Source organism: Crocuta crocuta, unplaced genomic scaffold (assembly GCF_008692635.1).
Source record: "Crocuta crocuta isolate KB4526 unplaced genomic scaffold, BGI_CrCroc_1.0 scaffold334, whole genome shotgun sequence".
NCBI lineage: Eukaryota > Metazoa > Chordata > Mammalia > Carnivora > Hyaenidae > Crocuta > Crocuta crocuta.
Window position 1 is genome coordinate 3,639,048 of NW_027533260.1, and position 10,387 is coordinate 3,649,434.

A 10,387-nucleotide genomic window follows, 5' to 3' on the forward strand; every position below is an offset into this window, starting at 1 on the left:
CCTGCCTCCCTTCTCCCCGCCTCCTCCTCCTCCCCTCCCTCTCCGGCTCCTCCTCCCTCCCAGCTCTCTCCCCCGTCCCTCCTCCTCCCTCTCTCCTGACTCCCCCTCCCCCGTGTCCCTCCCCCCTCTTCCTCTCCTCCTTCTATCCCCTCTCCCTCCCCTCCTCCCCGGCTCTCCCTCTCAGTCTCCAGCTTCTCTCTCTCTCCCTCTCTGTCTGTCTGTCTTTCTCTTTCTCTGTCGGGCGGAGTCGCCCACCACCGGCAGCCCAGTGCTAGGGGGACCTGGTCCAGGCTGTAGCTGCAGGTAAGAGACCCCCCCAGTTCTGGGGGGGGGCGTGGAGGAAGGACGGTATTGCCCCAGGCGGGTGGAGGGGGACATTTGAGGAGCCAGGAGCCGCTCTTCCCTGAGCTCATTTATGGGGGGTGGGGGGTGAGGGGCTGCGTATCCCAGGCTGGGACACCGGGTGCCTTCTGTGGGGCCAGGGCGCCACCAGCAGCCAACATCCTCGGCCCCTCCGGGGTTCCAGGGAGCATGGCGGGCTGGGGAGGGGGTGCCTCGAGAACACCCCAGCCCGTCTGGGGCAGCCCCCCTTCGCGTTCTCTCCCTCCGCCCCCGCCTTCCTGCGTCTGGGTCCCGTCTGTCTCTCCACATCTCTCAGGGGTCCAGTCCCGCACAGTCTGCCTGCCTCTCCGGGTCCCTTCCCCGGTGTCTCTGTCTGTCAGTCCCTCACTCCCGCCTCTGTCCCTGTTTCCCTCTGTGCCTGGGTCTGTTCTGTGCCTTTTCGGGGCTCTGTCTCGAAGTCCTTGGTCTCTTTCTCTCTGCCTTCCTCTTTCGCCATCTGTGTGTGTCTCTCTCCCTCCTGTCTCTGCTCCCCCGTGTCTCTGTCTCTGTGCGTCTCTGTCTGTCTCTCCCCTGCCCCTGTCTCTCCTCTTCATCTCGTCTGTAGGTATGTGGTCTCTGTCGCTCTGTCTATCGCTTCACTGGTAGCGGGTTAATTCTCCTCCTACACACCTTTGTCCCCGCCCCTGGCACGGGGGAGACCTGGCGGAAGAAGATCCCCACCCCCCCCCAGAGTGGGCCCCCCCAGAAGCCGCGGGGTCCCCCAAACTCCTCTCCCTTCTCCTGCCCAGCTCCCGCCCAGCCTCCCTCCCCCGAGGACAGAGCCCCTCTCCTCCCTCTTCGCGTAGGCTGGACCAGTCCCTCCTGCAGTCTGACTTCTATACCTTGTCTGTCGGGGGTTGTCCATCGCTTGCCTCATCCGTTCTTTTGACAGTTGCTGGCGCCTTTCCTCCGCCAGGCACAGCACTGAAGTCCTGGGGTGGCTCAGGCCGGTCCTTTCTGCAGCCTTACCTCCGTCCCGTCCCTCTCGGGGCAGACCAGCCTCATCAGGGACCCAGACCCCCCATCTCTCAGTGGGGGGTGGATTCCCATCCCCTGGGGGCTCCCTGAGGGCCCCTCTGAGTCCGGAAGTCCCTGGCCAGTACATCCTCTTCTTTCCTGGGGGGAAGGGGACCCAGAAAGGTGGGCGAGAGTGAGTGACAAGAGGAGAGGTGTGAGCGGAGCCCACGCTGTGATGGGGTGAGGTCCTCAAGTACCCACGTGGGGCCCGGGTGGGTTCAAAAGAGCACTGGGTTAGGAGTCCCACGCCTTGAGGGTCCATTCTCCCCTGCCCCTGCTCTGAAGCTGCGTGACCTGGCCAAGCTCTTTCTCCCTCCGGACCCTCAGTTTACCCATCTGCGTGTGGTAGCCCTGGAGCCCTGAGCCTCCTGGCACGTGGTTCACCCTGGGGCAGGAAGGGGGTGTGTTTAGAAGCTCGGGTCCCCACCTCCCTGAAGTCTCTCCGAGGCGCGGTGGGCAAGCCCTGGCCCCACCGAGCGCAACCGGGAGCCCCCCCCCCCTCGCTCGCCAATGTGGGGGAGGGACGGGGTCCCACCCGGCGTGCCAGACTGGACCCCTTCCCTTAGGCTTGCAGTCCTGCCCCAGACAGGTCTCTGAGGCCCCGAGAGGCGTGTGAGGCAGACCCCGGCGTGCTTACCACTGGCCCAGCTGGACACTTGCCCACGAGGGCGGGGGGGAGATCGGGAGATGCCACCATCTGCCCCCCGGACTCCTACCCTGGCCTCCACCTGATCCTTCTCCCCCCGGATTCTAAACCCAGATTAGGTTTCAGGGCTGCTGGTGGACGAAGAGGAGACAGGCGCCTCTAAGCAGAGGAAGTGCAGCTGTCCCCAGCGACAGGACTCAGACCTCTTGGTCATTCATTTCACAAATATTTATCTAGCGCCTTCTCTTCCTGACCCCCTCCCCCCCACCTCCCCTAAGGCCTCAGGTTTTGCAGAAAAAGGGACTGGGCCAGGCTGCTTTGACCATCCCCCCAGGCAAGGAGGGCAGGCATGAGAACCTCCCTTGGCTGACTCTGGTCTCCCTTGAGGACCGCAGCAGGACGGACAGGTGGTTAGATGTGGGGGGCACTTTCCAGGCCAGGGCCCTCCCGTGAGAGAGGGAGTTAGACGCTTGAGATGAATTCTTGACTCCCAGGTAGCCCTCGTTTCTTCTGGAAGCCAGGAAGAAGGGAGGGAGAAGAGGGCATGAGTCTTCGCTTTGTATCCTGGTGGGTTTGTAATTATGCCTAAGTCGCTGCTAATTAGGGGGCTGCTAATTAGATGTATCATTAGGGGCCTTGCTGAGGGGGCTAATTGTGCGGTGGCCCTTTAAGAATCCCCCCCTCTCCCCGCCCACACACACACACACACACACACACACACACTCCTCAGGGAAGTTCTGCCAACATTCTACCTCCCTCCTCCAGAGGAGCCGGCTCCCAGCCCGTGAGTATGTGGGCGTGTTTTGGGGGCAGGCTGTGGGTTAGACTCAGAGAAGAACTTTCAGACAGAAATGGGAGTTACCGGGAGAACTGAGGCTGCTGGGCAAGACAGGGGTCAGGGAGGTGGAGATTCTGAAGACCTCTCCTTCTCTCAGTACCCACCCCCTTTTTATAGGCTACTGGGTTACCATGGCAACGTAAGAGAGGGGCCGAGGAGCTGGCAGTTCGGGCCACTCCCAGAGAGAGAAATGGAGCCAGAGTTGGTGCTGGGGGCTTTGAATGAGTTTTAACCTCTCTGAGCCTTGGCCCTCTCATCTATGAGACAGCTAGGGCCTCCCCAAAGTGGGGTGGTGTCGTTTTGAATAGAGAGCTCACGGAGGGTGATGTCTGAGTGGAGAATTGGAGAAGAGAGGGCAGATATGTAGAGAACAGTGTCCCAGGAAGCGGGGAATCAGCAGGCGCAAAGGCCCTGAGGCAGGAACTTGTCTAGTACGTGAGGAACCGAGAGGTGGCTGGGGCCAAGGAGCCAGGGGGGCAGGGAGAGAGAGATGAAGCCAGAGAGGGAATGAGAAGGCCAGATCACGGGAGACCTCAGGAGCCAGGGCGAGGGCTGCGGTATTCTGAGGCCCAGTAGGGAGCCATGGAGGGTTCTGAGCAGAGGGGGGACATGAACTGATTTGTGTGTGTGTGTGTGTGTAATATTTGTTTGTTTTATTTTTAAATTTTCAATGTTTATTCATTTTTGAGAGAGAGAAACAAAGTGCGAGCAGGGGGAGGCAGAGACAGAGATGGGGAGGGAGACACAGAATGGGAAGCAGGCTCCAGGCTCTGAGCTGTCAGCACAGAGCCCGACGCGGGGCTCGATCTCACAAACCGCGAGATCATGACCTGAGCCGAAATCAGGAGTCCGACGCTCACCCGACTGAGCCCCCCAGGGGGCCCACCGATTTGTATTTTCAAGGGGAACCAAGGTGAGACACAGAGATAGCCGCTCAAGCCCAGAATCAGAGGCCAGAAGAGTGTTGTAAGTGTGGAGACCCTGCAACCCACAGACGGGACAGAAAGCCCAGCACGGGGCCTCGGGTCCCAGCTGCCGACGAGGCGTGTGCCTCACAGCGACGCTGGGGGTCCTGGGGAGAGACACCCACCTCCACTGCAGGGGAAATTGTGAGCCAGAGACCCTCTGGCAGCCTCTCTGCAGCCCCCCTCACGAGAGACAGACAGACAGACATCCCAGCACCCGCCACGGCCCAGGTCCTGAACGGGAGTCCTCTGAGGGCCAAGTTAGAGGCCATTCGACTTAGCTAATGAATGTAGGGCCTCCTCCCCTCGCCTCACCCGCTGAAGCGTCCAGTCTGTGCTCTTTGGGGCCTGGCTTCGTTCATCCATCATCCGTCCGTGGGATTCGCCTGCGTGGCCAGGCGCGTCTGCAGCCCTTTTCAGGGCCACCCAACGTTCCGCGGTGGGAGGGCACTTGCCCATCTACCACTGCGAGGCATCCGGGTGGGTCCGGAGAGGGGGCTGCTAGGGACAAAGCAGCCGCGGACATTCTCGCATGTGGCTCCTTGGCAGACACATGTCCTAGGGGTCTGGGTGCACGTGAACCTGGGCGTGGAACTGCTGAGTCGTAGGAGGCAGGATGTTCCACCCTGACTCCCCGGAGCGGGGAGATCCGTGTCCACTCCACCAGCACCGTGTGGGGCCCTGCGTGGGTCTCTGTCCGGCACTCTCTGTCTCTTTGTGTCCCTGTCCCTCTGTCTCCCTCTGTCCCCATCCTCCACCCCCCCCTTAGCCCCCAGCTTGCCCTCCATGCTCTGGAATGTTCCCGCGTGAATGGGAGGGGGTTGCACCCCTCCCCCACACTTCCTCCTCCTCCCCCACAGGACCCAACACTCTCCATGGCTCCCCTGGCCTTGGTGGGCTTTGCACTCCTCCTGGGGACACCCCCGTGCTCAGGGGCGGCCACCCCGACCCCCTCTCTGCCACCTCCCCTGGCCAATGACAGCGATGTGAGCACGGGAGGCTGCCAGGGCTCCAACCGCTGCCAGCCCGGGGTCCTGCTGCCCGTCTGGGAGCCCGACGACCCGTCGCTGGGTGACAAAGCGGCGCGGGCCGTGGTCTACTTCGTGGCCATGGTGTACATGTTCCTGGGCGTGTCCATCATCGCCGACCGCTTCATGGCGTCCATCGAGGTCATCACATCCAAGGAGAAGGAGATCACCATCACCAAGGCCAACGGCGAGACCAGCGTGGGCACCGTCCGCATCTGGAACGAGACTGTGTCCAACCTCACGCTCATGGCCCTGGGCTCCTCCGCCCCCGAGATCCTGCTGTCTGTCATCGAGGTCTGTGGGCACAACTTCCAGGCGGGCGAGCTGGGCCCAGGCACCATCGTGGGCAGTGCCGCCTTCAACATGTTTGTGGTCATCGCCGTGTGCATCTATGTCATCCCAGCCGGCGAGAGCCGCAAGATCAAGCACTTGAGGGTCTTCTTTGTCACTGCCTCTTGGAGTATCTTCGCCTATGTCTGGCTTTACCTCATCCTTGCCGTCTTTTCCCCGGGTGTGGTCCAGGTGAGCAAGGACCCATAGCCACCTCCTCTGTGCACGTACTTCTGCAAGACCCCGAGGGGTGGCTCCCTGGGCTTGGAGACTTGATTCATGTGTTTGCAGAAATGCATGCTCACATTGGGGAGGGCCGCCAGGTACGGTTGTGCAGATCACGCACTGCACAGGGGCGGTGCGCCGGAGAGGGCAGTTTGGGGCTAGAGTCCACTGAGCCTGCCCACACCATGTCTGGATGGCTCTGCAGGATCTGGAAAGGGCTCATCTGCCCAGAGGGGGGATGGCATTTTGCAACCTATCCATCCAGAAGGAACACCTTTGAACTCTCCTAACCAGGCCTTATGTGTTAACAGAGTCCTTGCGATCTGTGTAATGCATACCACCCTTCACGGCCTCGCTGGGTATTTGCCGGGTGTGTTCACATGCTCTCTTACACTCCCTGCCTTTTGCATAATTTATTCCCACCTTAATAATAAGACCTCCTCCGTCTGCATAATTCATGCCACAGGTGCACCGGTCCAACCTTATGTTTTTGGACACTTCTCATCAATTGGGGTAACTTGGTGCAACTTGCATAATTTTTTTTTAAATATTTTTATTTATTTCTAGGAGAGAGAGAGAGAGAGACAGTGTGAGCAGGGGAGGGTCAGAGAGAGAGGGAGACACAGACTCTGAAACAGGCTCCAGGCTCTGAGCTGGCAGTCAGCACACAGCCCGACGCGGGGCTCGAACCCACGAACCGCGAGATCATGACCTAAGCGAAAGTCGGACGCTTAACCGACTAAGCCACCCAGGCGCCCCGCAACTTGCATAATTGACCCATGGGCTTACATAGACGGATGCCCACCTCTGGGTAATCTCGCTCTGTATTTCCCAGATACGCAGTCGTGGCTTGCGTCAGTCACTCATTATTCCCAGATGATTTCTGATGTTAGGATCATTGATGCCACATCACTGTAATTTATACCCAATCCAATCCAGCGTAGGTATCAACCCAGTCCACTGATGAGGCCACTTTGCACCATTTCTTCCAATAGTGAGACGAAATTTAGCCCCACTGCTCTCTAATTTCCGCCCACATTCACATAATGATTCGCCTCTCGTTTGTCCAGTGTCTTAACCGCGTCCTGCTAAGTCTTCCTTTAAAACATTTGCCTAATTCATTTCCCACAAGCCAAGACTGCCAGCTGTATTTGCATAATTTATTTATGGGCCTGGCCTAATTCGTTCACACACATGCATCATTTATTTGAGGCTACCCAGAAGTCCTTCACACGTGTGTATAATCTAGTCGTGCATATCTGTCAGGTTTTGCCAATTATAGTTTCATTCCCAGGAAGGAGCCGAAAGTTAAAAGTAGAAAAATTCTTTGCAGGTGTTATAAAAACAGAACCGAGGGACCAGAAACCACAGTGAGCCGAGGGAGAGACAGTGGCATGGAGGACAGGGATGAGAGAGGGAGAGAGACAGTGGACTGCAACCCGCGACTGTGATGTCGAGCTTCCTGGCTGCCAGGGTGAAAAGTACGGAAGAAGGCATCACACAGTTCTCAGGCACTAGTGAAAAGAATGGCCTACTGGCCAAGGTTTTCAAAGTGGTCTTTGATGAGAATTTATGGCAGAACTCTGACAAGAATTTTAGACACCATGAGCCAGAGGAGGGATAGGGATGGGGGGCGTGGAGGGGAGATTGTCCCCCTGAGAAGGAAGACTTAGAAAACAGGGTACAAAAAAGCCACAGCTCAGGGTGGAGAAGTAGCCATCAGGGATCCTTGGGGGGTAACGTGGAGGCCAGCATTGTGGGACATTTTCATGAAATTCTGGAAGGAACTGGCATGAGATAAAGAGGGTACCGATTCCTCCTTAAGGAAGTGAACTGAGGCAGTGAGATCGGTCTGGCTCTGGATTCTCTCCCAAAGTGCTGTGTGGCCTCAGGCAAAGCCCATACCCTCTCTGGGCCTCAGGTTTCACATCTGAACCATGGAAGGGGTTGGACCAGGTCCTTGGTTCTTGACCCTTCAAACCCAATGCTCTCTTTCTCTAGCAAATGTTTTGTTACATCCCTTTACTCTGGCCAATGTGAAATACTTAGATAATAAGAGAGGCATCTTCTAGGCTCCTGGTTTGGTGCGTGGACCCTGGACCCAGACAGGCTCGATTCAAACCCCACTTCTGCTGCTTCCTAGCTGTTCCTTGGGCAAGTTCCCCGCCTGCTTTGTGCCTCGGTGTCCCCACCTGTCACCTGGCCGTTGTCACAGTACTGACGTCAGAGGGCTGTGCGGGGATCAAATAACTTACGCGTGGAAGGGCTCGGAATAGCAGGCCTAGAACAGAGCGAAGGTGAGCTCTTCCTCCCCTCCCTGAGCTTACCTGCGCTGTCGGCTTTCCGAAAGTCAGGATAAGCCCCGAACCGTGGTACCAGGGAGAGGCCTGGCTAACAGAAGAGCGCGCGTTTCCACGTGTGAGTGCTTCGGCGTGGCTACTTTAAAAGTCACGATGTGGGAGCCAGATGCTGGCACCTACTTACACTGAACAAGTCTGGGTTTAAAAGAAAGAAAAAGATCAGGAATACGCTGTGCAAGGAGTTGAGCAGAGGAGTGGGTAGCGGCAAGATTAAAAATAAGTGTGTTCAGCATATATTAAACCATACAGGAAAGTACTTGGTGTATATATATAACAGAGTTGAGTTCTAGACTCCGATGATTAGAAGCAGGTTTTTCACCTGAGGTGGGGGGGCTCGCACGCACCGGTGAGGGAGGGGCAGAGAGCGGGAGAGAGAGAATCCCAAGCAAGGTTGTGCTGTCAGCGCAGAGCCCGATGCTGGGGCTCGAACTCACGAACCGTGAGCTCATGACCTGCCTCGAAATCAAGAGTCAGACGCTTAACCGACTGAGCCCCCCAGGCGCCCCTCCAGCAGGAGGTTCTGAAGACAGGCAGGACTCGGGACAATTCTGTCTTGGGTGGGACCACCCCATGAGTCGCTGGGTGTCACCATCTGGGACCGTATCCCCCTCTCCAGTCACAATGACAGGTGACAACCCGTAAACACCCCTAGATTTGTGAGACACCCGCCCCCGCCTTGAGGGCGTTTTTGTGCCCAGAACCTGTCCGGTCTCCCTTCTCGCCCAGGGTAGGCAGGTCCGTGGGCCCATGGAAGAAGGATGTGAGTCTTCTAGAATCACCTTTTCTTTACCTGCAGGGAGGAAAGCGCATCCTAGAGCTTTGACATGGTCTTCTGATTACGGGAGCATCCCGGGCCAGTGGCCAGTTCCAAGGCCAGAGTGCACGTCACACCTTGTGTAGATTGGGCTTCCTTAAGCCTGCCTGCTGGCTTTCCTGCGTTGTCTCTGAGCCATCAGCAAACACAGCGGCCGGGGGTGTGGGGATTGGCTGGATCTTAAACGATATTTCCCCTTCCGGGCCCATGTTAAAGACGTTCCGATCGCTCCGGGGCTGTCTGATTGTAAATAATCTTTCATCCTTTCCTCCCTGTCTTTAACCAGAAGGGTGAGGCAGAGGAGCCCTGGACCTCCTTGGGCGCTAGGAGCGACAGAACACTAGGTAGAAGAACGGTCATGTTAATGTCCCATTTTGAGTTATGTTCCCTGTGTCGGGAACCGACAGTGCTAAGTGCTAGGTGTGCATCAGCGCCTTCAGCCTTGGGGATGTTCCCATTTTCACAGACAAGAGGCTGAGCCAGACTTGCCGCTTCTAGAACCGGGATCTGAACCCTGCATTGCCTTGCGTCTCTGGGGAGGCAGAGCATGTAAACACAGGAGCTTGTTTTATGAGGCTGTTAAGAGGAGCCAAACTTGTGCCTCTTTTAGAGGCAGCGGCTCGTCCCTGAGGGCCCGGCGGATTCTAAGGAAGGAGAGAGTCTGGCAAAGGCTGTCTGGATTCGCTGGTGGGGGTGGGGAATCAGGGAGCTTTGGGAAGAGGTGAGGGGACTTGGGTGGCGGGTGGGGTGTGGACGGGTCCAGGCATCGCAGATGAGGAGGGGCCAGGGGGAAACGGAGCAGGGAGAAAAGGCTGGAGGGAGAGGGAGGCGGGAAGGGACACAGGCTCTGTCCCTTGACAGGGGCTGGGACCTCAGGGTGGGAACCCATCTGTCGTCTAGTGGCAGCTGAGGGTGTCTGGGCTCCGGGCACGGGGGGCAGGCAGCTGGGCGTGGTTCTCAGCGTGATGAAAGGTGGGTAGAGGGAGGGAGGGATGCATGCTTGCTTACATGCTTGCATTGCACGTTCCTTGCGTGCATGCATAAGGAGACCGGGAACGCGACAGGCAGGGGGAGAGGCAGAGAAACTGCGAAGGGCCTCACAAGGGACAGAGCCGGGTATCTACAAAAGATATAAAAGGGCGACACGGAGGCAAGGAGACAGAGGCAACAAGGAAGAGACAGAGGAGGAAACGTGCAACCGGCGCACAATGAGACGGAGGCAGGGAGAGAAAGAGACACCGATCAGAGAGAGACAGAGACAGAGATGGGGAGTGGCAGAGACAGGAGCCGACGAGAGCGCGAAGTAGAGNGCCTCCCGCAGGTGTGGGAGGCGCTGCTGACCCTCGTGTTCTTCCCGGTGTGCGTGGTGTTCGCCTGGATGGCCGACAAGCGGCTGCTCTTCTACAAGTACGTGTACAAGCGCTACCGCACCGACCCGCGTAGCGGCATCATCATCGGCGCCGAGGGCGACCCGCCCAAGAGCATCGAGCTGGACGGCACGTTCGTGGGCGCCGAGGTGCCGGGCGACGCGGGCGGCCTGGGCCCCGCCCCCGCCGAGGCCCGCGAGCTGGACGCCAGCCGCCGCGAGGTCATCCAGATCCTCAAGGACCTCAAGCAGAAGCACCCGGACAAGGACCTGGAGCAGCTGGTGGGCATCGCCAACTACTACGCGCTGCTGCACCAGCAGAAGAGCCGCGCCTTCTACCGCATCCAGGCCACGCGGCTGATGACGGGCGCCGGCAACGTGCTGCGCAGACACGCGGTGGACGCGTCGCGCCGCGCC

At 58.4% G+C, this 10,387-nt stretch overlaps 1 protein-coding gene across 1 annotated transcript in view; it reads left to right on the forward strand.

Moving 5' to 3' along the window:
* The first annotated feature begins 183 nt into the window (after positions 1 to 183).
* Positions 184 to 10,387, forward strand: part of SLC8A2 (solute carrier family 8 member A2) — a 31,800-nt gene continuing 21,596 nt past the window's right edge. Inside the window, exons 1-3 of the mRNA XM_077747227.1 lie at positions 184 to 303; positions 4,708 to 5,397; positions 9,926 to 10,387. The exon at positions 9,926 to 10,387 is cut by the window's right edge and continues 284 nt beyond it. Coding sequence (XP_077603353.1) covers positions 4,723 to 5,397; positions 9,926 to 10,387 — 1,137 coding nt within the window. The 5' untranslated portion in view covers positions 184 to 303; positions 4,708 to 4,722. The remainder of the gene's footprint in view (positions 304 to 4,707; positions 5,398 to 9,925) is intronic.